This window comes from Sebastes umbrosus, chromosome 10, assembly GCF_015220745.1.
Source record: "Sebastes umbrosus isolate fSebUmb1 chromosome 10, fSebUmb1.pri, whole genome shotgun sequence".
In the NCBI taxonomy this organism is placed as follows: Eukaryota; Metazoa; Chordata; class Actinopteri; order Perciformes; family Sebastidae; genus Sebastes; species Sebastes umbrosus.
The window spans coordinates 21,949,265-21,972,047 of record NC_051278.1 but is presented as its reverse complement, the minus strand read 5'-3'; the positions used below and the strand labels follow the sequence as shown (position 1 = coordinate 21,972,047).

At 40.3% G+C, this 22,783-nt stretch overlaps 2 protein-coding genes across 3 annotated transcripts; one reads left to right on the top strand and one right to left on the bottom strand.

Moving 5' to 3' along the window:
* Positions 1-126: 126 nt before the first annotated feature.
* On the bottom strand, positions 127-15,737 carry edrf1 (erythroid differentiation regulatory factor 1). Its single transcript, XM_037782792.1, has 25 exons — positions 15,243-15,737; positions 14,072-14,283; positions 11,868-11,934; positions 11,653-11,778; positions 11,414-11,538; positions 11,131-11,278; positions 10,802-10,903; positions 9,513-9,634; positions 9,086-9,197; positions 8,695-8,842; positions 8,482-8,593; positions 8,205-8,316; positions 7,605-7,895; positions 6,438-6,509; positions 6,202-6,349; positions 5,865-6,056; positions 5,123-5,323; positions 4,637-4,855; positions 4,159-4,385; positions 3,864-4,022; positions 3,426-3,575; positions 2,739-2,892; positions 2,527-2,642; positions 2,213-2,385; positions 127-1,170 (listed from the first exon to the last, which is right to left on the bottom strand). The coding sequence occupies exons 1-25, from the start codon at positions 15,333-15,335 to the stop codon at positions 1,008-1,010; spliced, it is 3,744 nt and encodes a 1,247-aa protein (XP_037638720.1). The 5' UTR covers positions 15,336-15,737; the 3' UTR covers positions 127-1,007.
* On the top strand, positions 15,301-22,472 carry si:ch1073-143l10.2 (uncharacterized protein LOC565165 homolog). 2 transcript variants are annotated; one of them, XM_037782795.1, is made up of 8 exons: positions 15,301-15,439; positions 16,901-17,043; positions 17,140-17,203; positions 17,299-17,383; positions 17,987-18,060; positions 19,284-19,535; positions 19,617-19,738; positions 22,005-22,472. In XM_037782795.1, the coding sequence occupies exons 2-8, from the start codon at positions 16,956-16,958 to the stop codon at positions 22,076-22,078; spliced, it is 759 nt and encodes a 252-aa protein (XP_037638723.1). In that variant the 5' UTR covers positions 15,301-15,439; positions 16,901-16,955; the 3' UTR covers positions 22,079-22,472. The 2 variants fall into 2 exon arrangements, with proteins under 2 accessions (XP_037638723.1, XP_037638722.1); XM_037782794.1 differs by lacking the exon at positions 15,301-15,439 and having other exon boundaries at positions 16,801-17,043; positions 22,005-22,383.
* Positions 22,473-22,783: the final 311 nt, after the last annotated feature.

Genomic DNA, 22,783 nt, shown 5'->3' with positions numbered 1-22,783 from the left:
GGGGACCTTCTGTGCATTTGTGCTCAGAGCGTTTCAGACAGAGGGTGAAAAGAGGTGGTGCAGCACAGCCAGTATGAAAAAAGTAAAGTGTTTTTTTCAACATAAAATAATGTAAACATGTTCGAGTAGAAACCCAAACTACAAGTACCTGAAAATAAGCATAATAGGTCCTCTTTAATGTCCTATTAGCCAAAGAGCACATTAGCGTTTTGTGACAACATACAATATCATGAGAAATACGGCGCTTACAATTTAAAAACCTTTTTAATGTCATGTCACAGCAAACTTTTAGATTTATACACACAGCCATGTGGACAAACTAGCCTCTGAGTTTGCATTGATTGTTGCCAAACTATTGCACACTGTTGTTTAGGAAAGCAAATAACACTTTAAATTGTATTCCAACTTGTCAGCCATCAATCACACTTCAATCTATTTTATTCACAGCAGTATTATTGGTATTATTGAATATCAAAAACACCAATTATATTTAGATGAACCGTCATTTTTGTGAGCATGTGCTGAACGATTTCTCTCTTTTGAAGCCCCTGTGCGTAGAAGTTGTACGTGATTATACCATGTTTGTAATCCGTATGTTTTTTGTTTGTAGAAAAATGAGGCAATCCAGGTGATGGTCTGGTACGGTCAACAACAAATCCTACGCATTGGAGCTTTACATGTGACCCATAACTGCATAAGAAAATTAAATAATATCTTCTGAATTTACAACTCTTTTCACAAAAAATGTACAATTCAAAAACCTGTGATGAAAATGTTAGAAAAAGATGAACTTGTTTTAAAGGCGCAGCTGGTGAAATTAGCTTTAAAACTATAATTCAGAGTAAGAACGTTGTTGCCTGAGCATGTGCCTGTTGATAATGGTGTCTGTAAGTCATCGTTTTCTGTCACAGCACTTTTGAGAAGACAGTTGTCGAGTCTTCCCTGGAGTGGGCCTCGGAGAAGAGTTAAGGTCTTGAGTGTCTTCCTCGCTATGGTTTATGTCATTATCATGAATGTGTACCCGTGTCGTCACTTCCTGTTTGCGGGGTCAGCTGCTGCAGCAGCTCTACGTGGAGCTCGACGCGGCTGAGGAGCGGTGCGTTCTTCTCAGCTCGCAGCAGCTTGGAGTACACAGTCTTATAGGTTTTCAACAGCTCTTCATCCTTATTGCTGTAATAAACACAAATGAGTTGGTCAGGAATGAGCACTGTGGAGGTTTAAAGGATATTAGACATAGATATGGTTCGATACCACTTTTTAACGTCCGATAACGCAAGCTTGAATATCTGCTGATACCGATACCAATCCAATATCGTCTTGTTCCCTCTCTTAAAACAACTAAGTTTAATAAATTTAAGAACTTTAGTTACTTTGCAGATTCAGGTTTATTAATACAAAACATAATGAACTAATAAATGATGATGTATTATAATAGATTAAACTACCCAGCAGTATATAAAGTCATTAAAATGACACACTGACTCACATTTACCAGCTGCAACATTAAAGTGATGAACACTTTAATGCATCAATAATTAGAATACAATAATATTATATATATTATTCTGCATAATGAGTACTTTTACTTTTGGTACTTACAGTATATGTTGATGCTAATGCTTATGTACTTTTACTTGAGTAACCTAATATTTTGAATGCAGGAATGTATGTCTGTCTTTCTCTCTCCAAAGTGCATTTGCGCACAGAGTTTTTCATCTCTCGTAAAATGAGTCGTTTAGTCGTTTTAGAGCGATAATGTAACGTAATGTTACGCAACGTCAGGTTTGTAAAATAAAACGGCAGCTACAATCATGAAGAAGACAAAACGCTCTGCCGTTTCTCCTCTCCTCTTCCTGCTGTAAGTCACTCAGCGCTGACCGTCAGACCCCTGCACACGCAGTTGGTTTAGAGACCTGCATTTACATTGATACATTACATTGCTTCTGTAACGAACACTATCACACATTACGTTTTCTGTCGGGGCTACAGTCAAAAGCCCCGGCAACGCCTACTTAGAGGAGTGTATGTGCCGGACTGATCCCCAGACAGCACCGGCACAGACGCTGACATAGGAGAGCGTATGTGACGGAAATGGATCGGATTATACGTTTTTTTTCCCCGTCCATTCAGTGATTTTGGCCAGTATCAGACCGATACCGATACTGAATATCGGATCAGCACATGCCATACGGTGTTTCAGATTCTTGCTCACCTCGGTTTACGTTTCATTGTCGTCATCAGTTTGATCAGCTGCAGCAGCAGGAAGGAGAAACTCGGCTCGAACACGCCGATTAACTTCATCACTTCCTGGAGGTTCAGTCCTGAGGTGGAGCCACCGGCCACATCTGGAGACTCTGCTGACTCAGCAGGGTCTAATTCCCTCAACTACAGCACAAGAAGTGAAAGGAAAAAAGATGTTGTAGGTCACAGTGAGTGATCCAGAAAGAGCAGCAAGTGAACAAAGCTTTGCAAAGATGCATAAGCATTTTCGAGAGTGTCCTTCCCATCTGCTACTCTGAACCGTACCTCTATCTGCTCCTCCAGCAGCTCTTTATGAATGAGCTGGAAAGCATAGCGAGTTTCTGTCATGATCTCTACCGCTCCAGTCAAGCTCTTCAGCTTAGCCGCGCTGCTGCTCTGACCTGTGGAAACACAATATTACTCTTAAGAGGCTGTGGATGGAAAATGCCATTATGTTCTCTTCACAAAAGCAAACAGTGCTGACAGCAGTTACCCACCTGCCATGGTAAACTCAGCAAAGGCCACCCTCTCCAGGAGCGTGCGGAGCAGCTCACAGGGAGCATCCTTGAGACTGAGGAACAAACAGACAGCCTTGCTGTAGTGAAGCTCTGCCAGGCTGCGATGCTGCTTCCTCAAGTGTTCATCCCCCACCTGTCACACAATTAGAGCCAGGAACACAGACATCTTTCAGTGTGTATTATGCTGCTATAAGTAGCTGTAACATCCCATCACCAGCGATGCTATTCTAGTCAGTGTGGAGTTCTTTACAGGAAATGGCACTAACAACTCCCAGACAGGACAACGCCGTGGTAGGTACCTGTCAATCACAAGGTAGCCACGCCCTAAAACATACCCTGCTTTATGGTCTATTTGACTCTAAATGGGACCATAATTTACTAAATGAACATCATGCTGTATTGAAGAAGACTTGAAACTAGCGATTGAGACCATAAACTCATGTTTACAATGTTTACTGAGGTAATAAATCAAGTAGAAGAAGTAGGCTCTTTTTCTCATAGACTTCTATACAATCAGACTTATTTTTGCAACCAGGGGAGTCGCTCCCTGCTGGATATTAGAAAGAATGCAAGTTTAAGGCATTGGCTTTACTTTTCAGACCAGGAGATTGCCCACTGACTGAGACAGAAAAAAAGGATGTTGTATCATTTCCATGGTTTCCCCACCTGGTTGCGGAAGCAGCTGTGGTACATAGAGGCCAGGCGGTGATGGATGGTGGCAGCTCTGTACTGGTAGAGCGGCTGACGAGCCGACTCCGTCTGCAGGTCGCAGTACTTCAGGGACTTCATCATCGCCTCAGTCACCTCCCGCTCAATCTGGGAAAACACACGCAGGAATGGATGACTTAAAAGTTTGATCGCATGTCTAGGCATTACTGGTGCAAAAAAACTGTCGGCGGCTATGCTGTCGCGGAAGCGTAGCACCCACCCTCCTGTCCCCCCTCAGGTTAACACTGTTAGCTCTCTCAGCACTGTTGCCGTAGTTTTCACTGTTAGCACTGTAAGTTACGAGCTGTCAGCTCAGCCTTCCTTGAGAGCCGTGCGGAGGCAACAGACTTAAGGCACCTTTAACTTAATCATAGAATATTTGTGAAACAAACCCACCTGCTCCTGGGCCTTCCTGGACAACGGAGCGTAGTCCTGCAGAAGTGTAGCCAGGGTGAAATAGGTAGTGGACAGCTCCCAGTTTACACTGTCCCACACTGCTGGGTGGTTCTCTCGGCTTGCCAGTGACTTCATAGCCCGACAGTAGTAGTCTATGGCCTGGGGTTAAACATGTGTCAATTAAGAGCATGCTAGGGAAGGGTTAAGATGTACTGAGATATATAAAAAGACAGAGATTGTTGCAAAAGAACATTTTCCATCACGACTTTAAGACATAAAGGGTTTGACATGGCACCTTGTTGTAGTAGAGGGCCTCTTCAGGTGAGAACTCCCCTCTGCTCTGGTCGGCAGACATGGCACAGTGGCCCTGAGCACAGATTCTCATCAGCCTGCCAGTGTTACACAGCAGCAGGGCTGTGTTGGTGCTGTCCGCGATGGCTTCAAAGTCCTTCATGCCTTTCTCAAAGAAAGCAAAACTCTTTTTCCACATCTCCTGCTCTGCTATGGACACAGACTTCTTCACTAGAAGGGGAGGGGGAGAAGGCCAGTTAGATGCAGCAACATGGACAATGGAGCAATACATTTTTATGAATTGTTTTTTTTACTCCATTTTGGCTGATCTATGTGCCAAGAGATTGTTTTTTCTTGGCATTATCTTTCCAGTGCAAAGCATCTAAATATCAACATTACACAAGCAAGTTTAGTAATTCAAAGGAATAACTGTCATTGTTCTGTTTTTTTGTTACTTAGTATATTGTTTCCTTCCAACATACCTTCTTTCTCAGTCTGCATGGCTGCAGCCTGGTTCATGTAGTAGACTCCCATCTCGTTGCGGATGTTTCCCAGCCTTTTGAGCACCTGTGCCAGCTGATCTGAGGCGTGATCTTTCAAAGCGTCAGAGACGAGCAGTTCATATGCTGCCTCGTAGCACTTACTGCTAACAAACAGCTGGTACTCCGGGTCCATGGCCAGCTCTGTTGCCATGTTGAAGGCTAGTGGGTAGAGAAGAAAGGCGTTGACAAATGGAATGATAAGTAACTGAAGAGAAGAACTGGAAACGATAAAGAATCTTTGGGTGAAGCTAGCACTGAAATGTTATTGTGAATGATGTTGGTGGAACTGAAATGGATAAGAAGGACATCGGTTATGGATCAGGCCTTTAAGTGTTTGCAAACACCCCTAATTTGAATACATCAGGCAAGACAGCCGGCCGCTGTGTGCTTTCAGATTTGTACGATTGTGTCTCTTTAGTGACTGACCCTGGCAGCTGCTCTCTCTTTGTAGGCTGTGCAGGATCTCCTGGTCCTCTTTGGTCTGGTAGCTGTATTCCTCCAGGTAAGCTGCTCTGTTGTTGGCATTCTGGGCCAACATCAACTGGATGTCTCCACACAGAGACAGGCACTGGCTGTGAAACTGCAGCACCTGCGGGTGCAGTGTACCACTCACTGAACAATAGGCATCTGGAGGAAACAACAGAAGAAGAAGGGGAAAGAGAAATAAATGGTGAGCTATTATATCGCTTTATAAAATATTGAAGTAACTGTTTGTAATCTGTATCAAGATTAAAATTAAGATTATAATAAAGTGAAATCAAAAGTGAATGTTTAAAAGGTGCTATTGATAACATTCAGTCACTAGATGTCGCATTCTCCCTCCCCCGTTCCATTGCAATCACTTCACAACAAGTCGTTGCCAGGCACTTACCGTCAATCTCAGTCATTTATTAGTTTTTTCAAAACTACCTGACGACCCAGAGATACCACGTGATAATAACGTTGTCTCACTATTGGCTCACAAGCCTCGTTAGTAGTGGGAACCAAACATCAGATATCTTCCACAGAAATAAACAAAACATTCATTTTTGACCCACCAAAACTTTTTAAATTATTAATTCACAGAAGTTACACAACTACAAATTTTCAGCAACAGCCTTATAAAAAAAAAACATGAAAATACTGATATGCTATAACTATAACTATATTCCCAGTTAAACAAACTTACCGTAACACTGCAGAGAGAGCTTGATGTAACGCAGGGCTCGCCCGTACTTAAGTAAGTTAGTAGCTGCGTCAGACAGGACGTAGTAGGCCTTGGAGGCTTTGAGGAAGAGCTGCAGCTTCATGCGGTGCTGCCACGAGCCGGGGATCATCCCTGAGCGTGTTGGGTGCTTCTGGTCCACCTGCGATGACCTCGCTGGTGATGCACACATGTTGGAAGAGCAGGAAAAAGACACATGTAGAGTTGAAGAATGTCCTAGGAATCATTCAGCAACAGTGTGTGTAGTTGGTAAGAAATACTTTTCTTACTCTGTATTATATCTTTGAAATAACGACTGTACCTCTTTCGAGAAGAAGAGAGATGCCTTGCTCGGCAGCACAGGCTCCGGTTGCACTTCTGTCCTCATATTTGAGAGGGATGGCTGTGTTAGGGTCTGCAGCTGGGAGGTCACTCTCCCTCTTGATGGTGCCATCTACCGCCTTCAGCCCCTGTGTGGTGTATCGCAGCGATTATTAACACACATCATTTTATTAGCATTGTATGAACACTAAACATAAATATCATGCAGAGACTCGCCTTTAGCACGCAGCTCAGGACGTGTCTGCATCTCTCCTCCTTGTCTTGAGAAACAGGGAAAGCACCACTTGGCTGCAGGGATCAAAAAAGGGGAGAAAACGCTTTTGTGTTACGAATAAAGAATCTGTATATTCCTCATATACTGTACCTTCTCAGAGGTATATGAGAAGGTATATGAGGCCTGTACTATTAAGCGAGTTCAACATACCCAGGATATCTTCTCGTTATCTGGCTTCACTAACCCTTACAATCGCGATCCTGCTAAGTGGTCCTACGACGGTGCTTATCAACTCGTTCATAGTTTCTCAATCTGGCCATGAGCGCGTTCACATGAACAGGGCGGTGTTTGGTCAGCATGTGACCAAACACAAACATGGTCTACTGTCAGCAGTGCGGCATATTTTCCAAACCAAAGCAAACTATAATATTAGAGAAATACAAAGAAGTTAAACACATAATCCAGACTAAAAGAAACACAGTTGAAGCTGCCAAATGCAGAAAGGACAGCTGGCAAAAGAAAAAACTGCCGATGTGTGAATGTGTAAATTGACAGACTTATAATATCACTGTCCTATCTAGAGCTCGAGTAGATCTGACTGTTTCTTATAAGAACAGAAGAGTAGAATATACTTTATTATTCCCTTAAGGGAAATAGTGGCGTGTATGACACTTTTAACCTTCTTTCAGCTGCGTCCCTGACCTAGGCAGTGTGAAAAAGACTTGGGAACAAATAAAAATTAAATGGAAAGGAACGCAAGGCAATTCATACAGTCTGCAGAACTGTAAACACACGACTCTGACGCATTTATTAATTTATTTCTTATTTGATCCCAAATCTGTTTCACACTGTCGCCGATTTTTTTGCCAGCTCTCCTTTCTGCATTTGGCATTTAGACTGTGTTGCTTTAGCCTGGATTGTGACTTTAACTTCATTTTTGTGTAATATCATCTTATCTCGATATCTTATCTCAAACAAAACCTGCTCCGGAGCAGGGTTGAGTGTGCAGCATCTGTTACCATGGCGATCTACCCCGGTAAGATGTGGACCACCGTTGTAGGACTGAAAACCCAGGGTTAACCCTAAAGTTACCCCGCTAACCCCATATCCTGCTTCGTAGTACAGGCCTCTGGTCTGTGTAGAGGAAAATCATTTAGAGAGGCACTCACTCTGATCTGGTGAGTGGATTTGTATTTCTCCGGGACCGACAGCTCCCCTACAGAGCGGATCACAGCCACAGCTTTACTGTCATCCTGTGGGATGGAGCAGGAGCTGTAGGAGCCGTTCTCGTCGCTGTCCTCCGTCAGCACCTCCTCCTCCTCTTCTTCTTCCTCCTCCCTGTCTTCATCGCTGTAGCTGTCCTCTGAGCCGCCGGCCCGAAGCGACTCCCCTCCATCTTCTTCCAGAGGCTCGTCCAGATGGAACAGCTCTGACAGCATGTAGTGGGCGGAGGCGATGATCTGAACAGACAGGAGACGGAGGAGATCAGGACCGAAGTCGGAAATCTAAACTATGTCATTCTCTCACTTTTTACTTCCCCGCTGTCTAAATATATATTGAAAACACTGCTTTTATCTAATTAGGATGCATGATGCCTAATTTGGTACTTAAAGAAGGATTCTCCATGAGACTTTTCTACCCATCTATCATTTAACCTGGCAGCTCATCCTTTAAATGCAGGGTCTAGGTTTGAATCTGGTCCAGGACTTTTGTTGCACATCATCTCCTCAGGATATAAGGGTGGGATTTCTTTTTAAATCCAAGCTTACCTGGGGGTGCCTCTCCTGATCCAGAAGCTTGACGCAGTTTAAGAGCAGAGTTCTGATTGTGCCGTAGTGCTTTCTGTTTTGCCTGGCCTTCAGCATCAAGTTGCTGGCGACTCTGCACCAAAGAACAGAAAATAGACAAGAACTCATTACAGTTTTGCACACTTTCATTGTTAATATGTTTGATTTAAGCATAACTCACTTTCAAACGATATCTTGTACAAACGAGTTGTAAACGGACAATAATTTTAAAGGGGACTAACCCTTTCCTGAGACTTACCTGTATAGTAACACTGCCACAGGAAGAGTGAAGGGATTCTGACATTTCTCTTCTTCCGCCTCCTCACAGAGAGTAGTAAGATCATACAGCTTCACAATGTCACTCCCGCTAGCTGTGGATTCAAGAAATAACATCAGAAAACATCAAGATAGACAAGCGCACAGAGTGCAGTTCAAGTACAGACTCAAGACTTCATGTTCTCTTATCCCCCACCTTTGAAAAGCCAGTAGGTGTGACCCTCTTTGGTGCAGTTGGACTTGAGGAAGGAGAGGATGTTTTGGGCGATGTCTTTCACCACCCTCGTGGAGAAAGTCGAGTTCTCCAGATGAGGTATCTCTTCTGTTTTTATCATCTCGTATTTCTACAGGAAGACCATAAAAGGCAAAAACAATGTTGACATTTATTAGCACTTTTTTTAATAAAAAGCTGAAAATGAGTGATTTTAAAAACAACTTTATTACCAATAAAATTATTACTATAGAAAATATAGCGTATACTTCTGCTTACACGTCTGTATTCTGCTCCTACTGTGAAGATTAACTATGGCAATCATCAAGTCGATAATAATAACACTTAATGCAATACTGGACTGACAGGAATGTACCTGAACAATGCCATTGACGTGAAAGCACATGACGAGCTCTGGGACATTACACATCAGATTGTCGAGCCAGTAGTCGATACCTGTCAGGATGTTGATTGGTTTGTTGTTGTCCCTGAAACACACAGTGAGAAAGTTAAAGGTTAGATGTTAATTTAAGCAAGAATAATGTAATGGAACCAACGTGTAATTCTGATGAGGCTGCAGCATCCAAAATTACATCATTCTGGCTCACCTTGTGAGGTCAGAAAAGCTAATTTATACAACTATGCCATTATGTGTAAATCTGCATTATGTTGCTGACACAGAACCCAACAGAAGGCAACAGAAGTGCAAAGCAATTAAAATGGTATGATTACATCATCATTTTCTCTCTAAATGAGTTTTCATTTCAGATCCGTAATGGGAGCAAATGGTTTAAAATCCCAACCTGAGTCTCAGACTGACGGCAGGATAGCGACCACCTCCGAAAATGGGCATGTTGGACCCAACCAACATGTGGATGTCCTCAAACGTCCACATGATGTTTCGCACAAAGTCGTTTCTTAAACCCTGTCAAACAAGTGACGTTAAAGTGTATGCAAACATTAGACATAAGCTACTGACTGTAGTACTATACCAGGGGTAGGCAACCTTGGCAAGCAGCAGCTTAACAAATAGGCTCGTTCGAGATGAACTGCACTTTGCCTGGAAAGTGGCGGCAGCAGGGGGGCTGCGGTCAATAATTTACAGGAAGTTACAGAAATAGTTACATCCTGTTAGATCCGATCTGTAGGCTACTTGTAGTTTGCAGACCACGTTCGGATAGTTTGTGTGGAAATGTGTGTGTATTAGGCATTGTATTCTGTCATTTGTTCTTATTATATCCGCCTTGTAAAGCACTTTGTAGCTGCTCGTTTTGATAAGTGCTATATAAATAACTTTATTAGCCTATTATTATTATTATCCACCACCCAATATACTGTATGTTTGTTTCAGATTAAACCTTCATTGCACAACATGAGACGAACAGCCTCATGAATGCGCCGAATCTAGCGTTAAATATTACAATTACACAGAATTTTCTTATTTTCTACAAAACGTGGTGTTTGTTTTCAACACTAAGAGCCAATCAGCTCTTTGATAGGCGACAGCCAGGTGTTTCCCATCATGCCCTGGGTCTTGCAGTCATTGGAGAGCAACTGCGGCGCCTGGCTCTAAAACCTGCGGCCGCCTCGATCTTGTGAGGTTATTGTTGCCCACGTGTGCATGATGTCAGAGCAAGTCGGGATCAAGTCAGACACAAATCTAACCGGAATGCATCGTGTGGCCATCGCCGGTGATCGATTCTGCGCAGGCCGGGCTCATCTCAAACGAGCACACTAGCAATAAGTGTTTAAACGTTGAAGTACCCTCTCATCCGCATGCTAAATTACATTTTTCACAGCCATTGGCAGCCTTCTTGTATAGTGCTCTCTATATATAGGAATACAATGTCCTGATTATGGGAGAAAAATGTATTTTAAAAATGTTGCAATGCATGTTGCCTATATGGATGGAATAAAATTACAGATCCCTTGGAGATTTCAATTTTGATGTGGTGTCATAATTAAACTTAATGTTAACCTTAATGTTGATATGGCACACTGATTAACTGAGAATTTAAAAATGGCACTTGGTATCAAAAAGGTTGCCGACCCCTGTGCTATACAATTAAGGAAGGGAAAAAGGTTGCGTTACCTGGCTGTTCTCCCCTTCGTTGAAGAGCATAGTGAGGTTTTGCTCTTTGGGTACAGAAGTCACCTGGTCCAGAGCAAACTTGCTGTCCATAGAAACACTTTCCTGCACATTTAACATTAGCAATACTGTCAGTGCAAACAGTGCAAACCAAGACTCCAATCTAAAATACTTATTTTCTAATACATTAAATCTCACTAAATACTGACAGTTTTGAAAGACTACGGCACACAGGATTGATTCCTAATCAAGAAGAAATACACATAATTTCTAAAGCAACACTGCCCCATTGGTTACTACTAAATAACTATCCAACAGCTAAGATACTGTACCTGCTTGGGAGCATCTGATTCTTCAGTATCAGATGCTGTGCTGGTGAAGGCAGTGGGCCATGAAGAACTGAACACCTCTGCCTCATTCTCCTCCTCCCCTTCATTTGGGACGTTTGGTACAGGCTCTGCAGCCCCATCACCATTTATACTGGAGGAAACACAGCAGTTGTTATCGGATAAGAATGGGAAAGATGCACCTTAAAATGATGTGTAACCTAAATCCCACAGTAAACCCTACTCCATTTTTTTTATTTTCATAATTCAAGTAACGCCAAGTACTCACCTGTAGTAGAGGAACTTTGACAGGATTGCTTTCTGATACCAGTGCTCCTTACTCTTCTTTTTCCTCTGCCACTTTTGATCTATTAGTCGCTGGTAAAAGTCTTTTAGCCACGTCCAATCTCCTGTCTACGACACACACATAGCAGGGAGAATACAATCACTTAAACCACATACCTAAAATATATCTTCGTAGGGACTAACCTTGACTTGAAAAAAGTCTGGAACAAGTCCGTGCTGTACCTGAGAGGATTGCATGAAGAGCTCCTGAATGTCTAGCTCGTCCAAAAGCAGCGTCCTCCCCACGCGGTGAACAGCCATACTGACGTGGGACTTGCTGTAGGGAATTTTCAAAAGCTTCTTGATGTTCTGAATGTGACAGAAAACATTGACTGTTAACATCAGGTGCACGTGCATGTTACACAAAATAAGAGAGAAATGTCAACAGCTCCACAAACCTCTGAGTCCGACACCACGTCGACATCATCCCCGATGCAATCGATGAATTCATAAGCCATCCCAAAACTAAAGAAGAAGAAAAGGAATTTAATCACTAGAGTGTCTGCAAATGGTGATATGGATTAGACTGATTAATGATTTAAGGCATTTGCTAATGAATCAGTATCTGTGATTTACCCACTGATGACCCCAGGCTAGATGTTATCCAATGCCTCTAACTCAACAGTCAAACTTTATTTATATAGCACCTTTCGAACAAATCAAATGCACTTCAAAGTGCTTTACAAGCAATTGACAAATAAATTGACGGATGTCATAAGGATCAACAGTTACTCAATGTAGTAACGTGTTGATGAATGCCAGACAAAATAGACAGATTTTTAGTTAGTAATATTTTCAGCTCCTCTCAGATCCTCTGGAAGTCTGTTCCAGCGGCTCGTTAGTGGTGTCTACACTGTATTATATATAATTCTGTTTAATATGTAGTTTTGTAACATCAATGAATAAAGGCAGAATTCAGTGAGTACTAATCAGTCTCCATGAGTGCATTCAGACCAACAACAGAGGCCATCTGCCCAGCTTGTTTCTGCAGTTAAGCAGAGCATAGATAGAGTATGATGCTTTTAGCCTCTAATACAAACTTTGACTTGTATCTCTCAGCAAAACATATTCACAAGACCTCAAACTGTCATCAAGCATACGGTTATTTATCCCACCCAAACAATACAGCTAAGTGTGTTTCAAATCATTTTAAACATGACCGAATGCATGATCATTTACAGTCATATTTTTTAAAATACCAACCTAACAGGAGGTCCCAATAATATTTAGTTTACCCTTATTTATATAAATGGGGTAGACAAAAACCTCTTAGTATAATGTAATACAACTCAACAGCATGTCCGAAATGACCATATGGTTGAATTAATACACCAACATTACAGACATCATATTTATTGCAGAGCTGTTTTATGAGATTGCATTAGTTTTAGTGAAGTGTATGAGCAGTCAACAATGAAGGCGGTAGGAACACAAAATGTGAGTACAATATCGCCTACATAAATCCCACTGAACCCTGACTGCGCACACTAGAACACACTTTTCACACTAACTGGCAACTTGATCGCGGACGACACAGAGTTACCACGTGATACCAACGTTGTTACACTATTAGCTCACAAGCCTTGCTAGAAGTGGCAACCGAACGTCAGATATCTTCCACAAACATAAACAAGACATTAATTTTGGACCCGCAAAAATGTTTAAAATGATTAATTCACAATCATAATACTTTTTTTAGGAAAAGACATATTTTGTAGCCTCCTTTCTAAAAGCTCTGTGGGTATATATATTTTTTTTTTTTAATTATTCATCTACATAAAAATGTCATCAATAACACCTTTAAGGAGATATTTCTTTAGGCAGCATGCTCCCTTTATAAAGTAAAAACTAAACTTATCTACAGAGACCAGCACAGTTTCACACTAGAACAGGGGTCTGCAACCTGCGGCTTCGGAGCCACATGCGGCTCTTTAGCCCCTCTCCAGCGGCTCCCTTTGGATTTTTAAAATGGAAATGAATAACTGTTTTTTGTTTACATTTTCATTTTTATTTATCATTGTTGTAGGTCTATGGTACAACTGTACAACGGAGTATTAGGGCCAGATTGGGGGGAGAAAAAAAATCAGAGTTTTTGAGAATAAAATCATAATATTACAAGAATAAAGTCATTATATTACAAGTCATAACTTTATGAGAAAAAAAGTCGTAATATGAGAATAAAGTCATAATATTATAAAGAAGTAATTTTACGTGTTATTTTCTTTTTTCTTGTAAATTTATGACTTTATTCTTGTAATATGACTTTTTTCTCATTAAGTAATGACTTTATTCTCGTAATATTACAACTTTTTTCTCATAATATTATGACTTTATTCTGGAAATCTCAGATGTTTTTTCCCTCAATGTGGCCCTAATACTCCATAGTACATTTGCACTTCGGCCCTCACTGCATTAGACTTATATACTATATACCTAGACTATAAGCTGTATTACCTTCATCACAATGCTCAAATGTTTTGCGGCTCCAGGCAGATCTTTTTTTTGTTTTTTTTGCCTAAAATGTCTCTTTTGATAGTAAAGGTTGCTGACCCCTGTCGTAGTACAACAAATATCAGTTGTAGTAATTCTCATGATGTTGTACCTGGAAAAAGGCTTGCTCTTGCTGCTGGACCCTAATACAGTGGTGCCAGCGCTGCCCAGCTGGGGGTTTTCTCTCAGCCAGTTGGCAGGAGGCAGCTTCAGGTCGGTCTTCTCCTGCAGGAGGGCATAGCTGGTGGGAGGTGGGGCGGCAGAGTACTTCACCACAGCACGGCTCTTTATTTCACTGGTGCCTCCTGTGCATACGGCGGAGTCCTTCAGGAGTAAAACATCATATTGTAAGGCAAGGCAAGGCAGCTTTATTTGTAGAGCACATTTCAGCAACAGGGCAATTCAAAGTGCTTTACATAAACATTCAAGAACATTGTGAAAAAGTGCAAAAGAATTAAAACAGTTATAAAAACATTAAAGATTAGAAAATAAAAACACCCTAAAAATAAAAGCTAGGATCGAAGCTAAAATAGAAATATAACACACAAGAGTAAAAGCTCCAGTGCAGTATAAGATCATTATCTGGTATCAGCAGCAAACAGGAAAGTTTTAAGCTTTGATTTAAAAGAACTCAGAGTTGTAGCGGTCCTGCAGGTTTCTGGAAGCTTGTTCCAAATATTTGGTGCATAAAAACTGAACACTGCTTCTGCATGTTTAGTTCTGACTCTGGGGACACTAAGCAGACCTGATCCAGGTGACCTGAGAGGTCTGGATGGTTCATAACATAGCAGAAGATCAGAAATGTATTTTGGCCCTAAACCATTTAGTGCTTTGTAAACCAGCAGGAGTATTTTGAAATAAATTCTCTGAGAGACAGGGAGCCAGTGTAGAGACCTCAGAACTGGACTGATATGATCCATTTTCTTGGTCTTAGTGAGGACTCTAGCAGCATCAGGTTCTGAATCAGCTGCAGCTGTCTGATCCATTTTTTAGGAAGACCAGTAAAGACACCGTTACAGTAGTCAGGTCGGCTGAAGATAAATGCATGGACTAGTTTTTCCAAATCCTGCTGAGACATCAGTCCTCTAATCCTTGCTATATCCTTCAGGTGATAGAAGGCTGTCTTTGTAATTGTCTTAATATGGCTGTTAAAGCTCAGGTCAGAGTCCATGACTACACCAAGACTTCTGGCTTGATCTGAGCTTCTTAACATTACATTATTGTAAGTTACTATGAGGTTGGAGTCTGGACCTTTCCAGTTACTTTATAGTCTAGTTACTTACCTGTTTGCTGTTCTCTCCTGAGCAGGTAGGGCCACTGGTGTCTTCATTATCCAGGAGGGTCCCAGGCTCTCTGTCCCCAGCTGATGAGCTCATACTGGACACACAAGCGTTCAACCCAGCAAACACTGGCGACTTTTTAACACTAACACAACCTCTCCATGGCTTGGACAACTACCTACAATCTACGCATCACCTAGGTAACGAGCATTACCTAGGTAACGAGCATTACCTAGGTAACGAGCGAGACACGTCACTTATCTCAATAAAGTTGTCTCTAGTTTGCTAGCTTGACATGCTAGCTCCTCGATAAAGCTAACTCCTAAAGCTGTCAATATAAGTGTAGTTAAACACAATTGTTGTATTAAAGTTGGACAACAGCCGACTGTTGTTGCTTTGTTAACCTTTAGTAATGTTTAGCCCTTTACTTAATTAGTTAAATAAGCCTGCAGCTGCTTCTTCTGTTTCCATCACCCAGCACAGCCAGTCTGTTGTTGTCAGGGCAACAACTTCCGGTTTAACTTTAAGACAATTTTCCAAAACTATTTTTTTTTTTTTATTTCGACTGTCTAAATTAGTCCACATTTTATTAAAAAAATTAACAACCTATTACGGTAAAATATTTGCTTATAACAAGGAAAATATTTCAGTTACTGCGACTTATTAAGAAAAATGTATGAACCGGAAGTACTTTCAGAGCTGACAAGAGCCTCCTTCCAGAACAGTTCAGCACGTTCTGCACTGTTCTGGTATTTTATTCTGAAATGTCCTCACATGTGTTTAGTTTAATGTTTATATTAATATGTTTATATTTTACAGCTAAATGGTATAAAAAAATATATATTGCATTGTGCCATTTCTGCTCTGGGCTTTGTAAATTATTATTTTACCGAGCTTTTTTATTTGGAAAATTAAATTAAATATTTAAGTAGGAGAACAGAAGTATTAACAGCAAAAACTAAAGTATCAAAAGTACAAATAGCCTAGTCATAGCTCTGTTATTATATTATATTATATTATATTATAATATTATATTATATTATATTGTATTGTATTATATTACATTACATTACATTATATTATATTGTATTATATTATATTATATTATAGTATATTATATTATATTATACTATATTATATTATATTATATTATATTTTATTATATTTTATTATATTATATTATATTATACTATTTTATATTATACTATATTATATTATATTATATTATATTGTATTGTATTGTATTATATTACATTACATTATATTATATTGTATTATATTATATTATAGTATAGTATATTATATTATATTATACTATATTATATTATATTATATTATATTATATTATATTATATTATACTTTATTATATTTTATTATATTATATTATATTATACTATTTTATATTATAGTATATTATATTATATTATATTATATTATATTGTATTGTATTGTATTGTATTATATTGTATTATATATATTATATAAGCAGGGGACAGGATCATGGTCAGAAGTTATATATAGGATAATGCTAATGATAAGGGGAATGTGAAGCAGCTGACTGACTGAACAGGGAGGAGCTGTGAAACTTTGCTTCAAGCAGTTCATTCCTGTGCTGACGGCTACGTTTTTAACAATAATCTCGTCTTTGACCAAAATCAAGTGTGAGCGAAGACGCTGCAGGACATTTTGGAGACAAACTACTGTTTATTATTACAATGGGAAGCTGGAGGAATCACGTGCGCACTCGACTACAACAGAGAGACCAAACTGAGAAGCTCCCATACATTGGCGTCTTCACAAGCTGTGAGATTAATATGTTCTATCTCAGTCTTATTTGCAATGATGATGATGCTCTCACTGTCTTAGCCTGAGGACACATGTGTGTCTGTTTTCTTTCAGTGTCTCAGCTGGAGGAACGTTTTGAAATTCGCAAACAAATTGTGGATGATATTCAGTCTAAGAGGTCAGAGAAGTAGAATTTCACGTTTGATCTTTCTGATTATCTGGATGCCCAAAGCTTGATTATTATTTTTAATTTTTTACACTGGTTTTTTTCAGTTTAGAAGAAGGTGTACTTGAAGTTGTAAAAAACACCAGACTCCTTCAACTCCAACTGAGAGAGAGTGAACACCTGGAACAAAAGGTGGGTAAAGTACAAGTACCTCAAAATTGTACTTAAGTACAGTACTTGAGTAAATGTACTTAGTTACTTTCCAACACTGAGTACATGTTATACTGTTGTGTTTTTCTAAGCATTCTTTACTGCTCCTGTTGGAATAAAATAATTGTTGATTATTTACCTGAAAAGTAGTAATGTGTTTTTGATACCTTCACTTTTTTGCATCAAATCATATCGGGATGTTTGCTGAAATTGATTGGATGTGGCACAGCCCTACCTAGAAAAATGTCCACCAGCCGCCACTGGTTAATATGGAGATATCCAATGATAATTACCATAACATCAGCCTCCCACTATAGAAAAGAGCTATCATTTCACTATATGTGCAGGGGCAGTTTGCGCCAATATTTATTACAAACCTCAGACATGCATCTGATAATTAGAATACTTATAGCTTTGTAACGTCTGTAACCTTGTAAAATGATCATTATAGGTTACAGCAGGCAAAGCAATTGGTCTATAGCCTGCTTTGATTATGGTGTGTGCAGGCAGTAACCTTTGAATGCGTGTGATCGTCATATTGTCCACCCTCAATCAATTCATCCTTTTGCTTTTTTGTCTCCCCAGCTGTCTCAGACTGTCTCCGACCTGACCGCCGTCCTGTATCTGAAAGAGGCGGAACTGCAGTACTGGCAGTCACGGTAAATTTCAAGTTTTGACTACAGCCATCACAGTATTATCCCTGCTTTCTCTCAGCAAAATTGAGTGTAATACTAAAGAGACAAAAGAACACTGGTTGTTGTTAGGCCTATTGGTTGTTGGGTCACATTTATCCACTTTATGAAAATTATTGGGAATTTATTATGTAGCAGCTCTATTCTCAAAAATAAAATGTTTTTGTTTGTTTACCATAAATATACTGTCTTGACCAAAGACTGTATAACAAGTGGACGTAGTCACCGTGACGTCACCCATACTTTTGTGGAGGCTGTTTTGAAGCCTCGAGTTCAGCATTTTGGCCAACGCCATTTTGGTTTTTGGCTGTTGCCATCTTGGTTTTTGCAACCAGAAGTGACCCCAGAGGGTGGAGCTAAGTACAACCGAACGCTGAATAAGACATTTTCGGGCGACCTAAAAGGATATAATTAACTTTAATGAACTGAAAACGCACTGTGAGAGGGTTAAAGGTCTAAGACGAAAACACGGACAACTCCCAGAACGGACAATGCTGTGGTAGCGACCTGTCAATCACAAAGTAGCCACGCCCTAAAGCATACCCTGCTTTATGGTCTATTTGACTCTAAATGGGACCATAATTTACTAAATTGACATCATGCTGTATTGAAGAAGACTTGAAACTAGCGATTGAGACAATAAACTCAGGTTCACAATGTTTACTGAGGAAAAAAAAAAATATTAGTAACGTAAGGAAGGACCTTGCTTTTTAACAAAATGATATAGGATTCAGCCTCCTTCCCCAAACCATTCATTTCTGTACAGTCCCTTGCATTAAACCCACCTATCAGACATCATGGATCAAGTTGAAGAAAGGTGCATTTACAATATATTTTGTGATCTAGCAAAGTTCTTTTCAAAGAATGCCTTCCCATAATTGCTCTATATGTTACAAAAGTAAATAAAAGAATGTTAACATAGTTACTTTGAGCATATAATAAAGGAACAACAGACGTGATAAAGTATGGCACAACCATCTAGTGTTCCAGTGCTGTATATGATGATCAACAGGTTTAAACATGAGCAGAAATGCCTTGATGAAGAGGCATAAATTGAGCTTCAGCCACTTTGTGTTCTTCAGTACTAGTGGATGAACTTGTGAACTAATTAAAAAAACATCTAAACGTTTAAAGTAACAATACCACGAGGTGATCAAAGGTACAGTAAATCACCATTCCATTACTTTCAGTGTGTCCCACTACCGTCAAGATGCACTTACTCTGGCTAAAGGGAGTAACACCCTGAAGACGACACTTTCCAAATTTGAGCACACCATCGAGTGTCAATCCAAAGAGTTGGCGGCCCTGCGTGCGGAGCAGAAAGAACTACATGAGGCGTTGGCACAGACCTGGAGAGAGAAAGAAGGGCTTTTGCAGCGGTGGATGGAGGAGAAGAGGGAGGAGGCAGACAGGCTGAATAAATACAACGACACACAGGAAAGGTAAGAGAGTGATCTCTGTATGACTTAACATTTTTTGATTCAGATATTAAGTTGTCTAAAGTAATTACTGCTTTTCACCAGGTGGCAACGTCTGGCCAAACAAGTGAAGAAGCACCTCCACAGGGAGACGAGGAAAGAGTGTGTTCCTATAGTGACGAGCTCTCGGATCGGTGAAACAGAAACGCCTACATCGGTCATTCAGAGTACGAATCAGCATCTCTCTTCAACATATTATGCATAATGCAGTAGGTGCAAACAAATGGCCGCCTCTTAATTTAAATCCATTAGTTCACCTCAGTGCTGCACATGGACCCTCGTAGGCGCCGAGAGCCTTCATCAAGAGCGTCCTTATGACCTTCTTAATTAAGAGGGTCTAGTTGATGAGGTCAAGACAATGTTATCGTGATCAACAAAGCACTAATAGCGCGGATGAGGGCCCATTTAGCCTTCATCAAATAACTCAGTGGGCTTGTAGAGAATAATACCGGGAGTCAGCGCAAAGCCAATCACCCAAGGGACCATTAAGTGTCTCATATGCCTATACAGAATACTCACATCCAGTACCTTCTTTAATCCTGACGTTTATATTGGCACTGGACACAGACACAGACTATAAAACCACTTAACCACTTTTATGCATCCTGTGTGCTTCAACCTGATTGTGAGGAACTGGCCTGTAGCTACTACGTTTGATGTCAGGACGCATCAATGTCACGTCCCTCGTATTTTCTCTGAGAATTTGAGAGTTGCCAACCTGGGGGGCAGGTTAGTTCTACAATTTAAAAACTCCGACATGGTGGCTGACAACCTGGGCCCTATTTTCCCTTGTGCTTGCATCTAAAGGCCCTGACACGCCAAGCCAATGGTCAGCTGTTGGACAGTTTGGGGCCATCAGTGAGCATCTATAGGCCTATTTTTTGCGGTGTGTTCCACACCGTCGGCTTTGGTCTGCCTTTGTCTGAGTTTTTTCGGCTGATTCAGCATGTTGAATTGGTGGCGCAGCTCGTTGGTGAGAGAAATCACTCTGACTAGCTGTTCAGCTTAAACGGATCATTGCACGAAAAGAGAAACGGAAGTGAGGAAAGCAAGCAAACGAGTAAAGTCAAGAGGGCGCACATAGAAGGCTCTATTCATTTTTCATCTTCATCACATCTGATCATTCCAATACGCGCATATTTTCACAGCGGCATTGCCATTTGGAATGAAGCTAAGTGGTGAGTGAGAGTGGTGTGAAAATGGTCGGCAAATGCCGCTTTGTTTCATGTACGTATCATAACAGCGGCTTGTATATCCACAGTCCTCGGTCTTCTGGTTTCCCTTTTTGAATGACAAATACAGACTACCGCAACCTGCTGGTGTGGAGAGTTATTTCATCTCATGTAGGTGCAGAACGTATGTGGTTGTTGGTCGTCGGCTGTAGTCTTTGCGGTGTGTTGGAGTGCTACTTTTTGGCCAAGACAAAGGTGACATGAGGCGACTCAATGGTTGACCTTTGTCGCCACTAGTTCTTTGATGTCAGGAAGGTGTGTTTGGGCCTTAAGTGACTAATGGGGACAACAATTTCGGAAATTGGTCCAGAATTGAGGGAGAACGCTGTAATCGGCAGCCGCAAAACGAGCTACGAGGGCAAGTGAGCAGCGTCAATGCTGACAACATTATGGAAAGGACCCTAAAGAGAGTTAAAACGTTTTTCTTACCTTTCTCTTGATCCAGTCTGTTTGTTATTGTGTCACGTCCCACTCAAGGAGAAGCCTCATTGTAAAATCTGAATATCTGTATACTCTGGCTCAAATAAATACAGGCAGTGATGATCAAATTCAAAGACCTCATCCACATTGTGGAAAACATCTAAATATTCAGCCATGACACTGAAAATCTTTTAAGCTACGCTTTCTGTACTCCAACACAACAAACTCTGCCCAGCTGCCACTCGCGTTTCCACCATGGATGTATTCCACTATTCCACCGTTTTTTTCTGGCAACACGTCACCTCATCAGATTTCAGAACAAGATTTCTCCTTGAACAAGATACTTTCCATAATGTCAGACACTTATAATAACAACCAGAGCCTGTCATGGTGAAAACAAGCACTCTTTGTGGACCTAAATGATGATGCCAGCTTGCCCCAATAGCACCATATTGCAGCCCGTGAGCAGCTGCCGTCTACAGCACTCTCCCTCAATACTGGACCTATTTCAGAAATTGTTTTTAGACACAAGGACATGGAAAAATAGCGTCCAGGTTGAAAAATACTGAAGTTACCCTTCAAATTTGACTCCTTTTAGGCCAATAAAAAATATATATAAATAAAGAACTAGGGTTGGGTATCGATATGGGTGCCTACACAATACTTTACTTTGAAGAATATGAACATGTTTGGACCCTGGATGGTAACCTCTTCAGCTGTGTGTTGAACGTTACCTAAAACATGTAATTCAACCTTTTTGTCGTCCTCATCTTGTCCTCAGGGATCAATAATACAACAGATATACACCAGGGACACTTGGACCACAACCATGTCTCAGCTGTGGCAAAAGTTTAATATTCCCTTAAAATCCTGGAGACAACAGTTCACAGAACAAAGATTACCTCTCTGTACATTCCCCTTTATTCCATTATCCATTTACTATTTATCGTACTAGTGAATATACAGTATGTGCCTAGTTCAACTTTTAACTATGTTTATTTGCAAAGAAAATCATGTGACTCATTTTTACCTCCAATAGGTCAAAATGTGTATTTGAAAATATTTTAATAACCTGGGATCTTTGAATTGTACTTTTTTTAAACACATTTAAAAATTAACTTTGAATAATGCACATTTCTTATTAAAAATGGAAAAACAAACTCTATCCCTGATGAATATTGTTTATAAGTATGTATTGTTGTTTTTCTATATCTAGTGTTGTGAAAAATAAAGTTACTTGTGTATCATATGATCATTTTGTTTGTTTTGTCATCCATCAGAAAAACCTCTCGTGATTAAAAAACAAAAGTGTTCCCATTGTAACTCTCACACACATCAATTTAATGACATTTTGGTTGCAAATTTGTCCTCAGTTGTTGAACTGCAGAGCTCCTCAACAAAGACTGTCTGGGTAATTACTCCATATAAAAAAAAAGACAGGAAATCCCACATTATACATTTAATTACTTAACTGGCTATAATTTAATATTCAACAAAACATGCTTTCTTACTGCCAGAATTCCAGTTCCACATCTCCATGGCAAATTGCGATCACATTTC

Excerpts from the sequence above, each read along its gene's own strand:
- edrf1 (XM_037782792.1), bottom strand. The coding sequence starts at position 15,335 with ATGAGCTCATCAGCTGGGGACAGAGAGCCTGGGACCCTCCTGGATAAT. Across the intron at positions 11,935-14,071 it reads AAGAGCAAGCCTTTTTCCAG|TTTTGGGATGGCTTATGAAT; the intron begins GTACAACATCAT and ends CTTCTTCTTTAG. Across the intron at positions 2,386-2,526 it reads TGCTGGAGGAGCAGATAGAG|TTGAGGGAATTAGACCCTGC; the intron begins GTACGGTTCAGA and ends CTTGTGCTGTAG.
- si:ch1073-143l10.2 (XM_037782795.1), top strand. The coding sequence starts at position 16,956 with ATGGGAAGCTGGAGGAATCACGTGCGCACTCGACTACAACAGAGAGAC. Across the intron at positions 17,044-17,139 it reads CATTGGCGTCTTCACAAGCT|TGTCTCAGCTGGAGGAACGT; the intron begins GTGAGATTAATA and ends GTTTTCTTTCAG. Across the intron at positions 18,061-19,283 it reads CTGCAGTACTGGCAGTCACG|TGTGTCCCACTACCGTCAAG; the intron begins GTAAATTTCAAG and ends CATTACTTTCAG.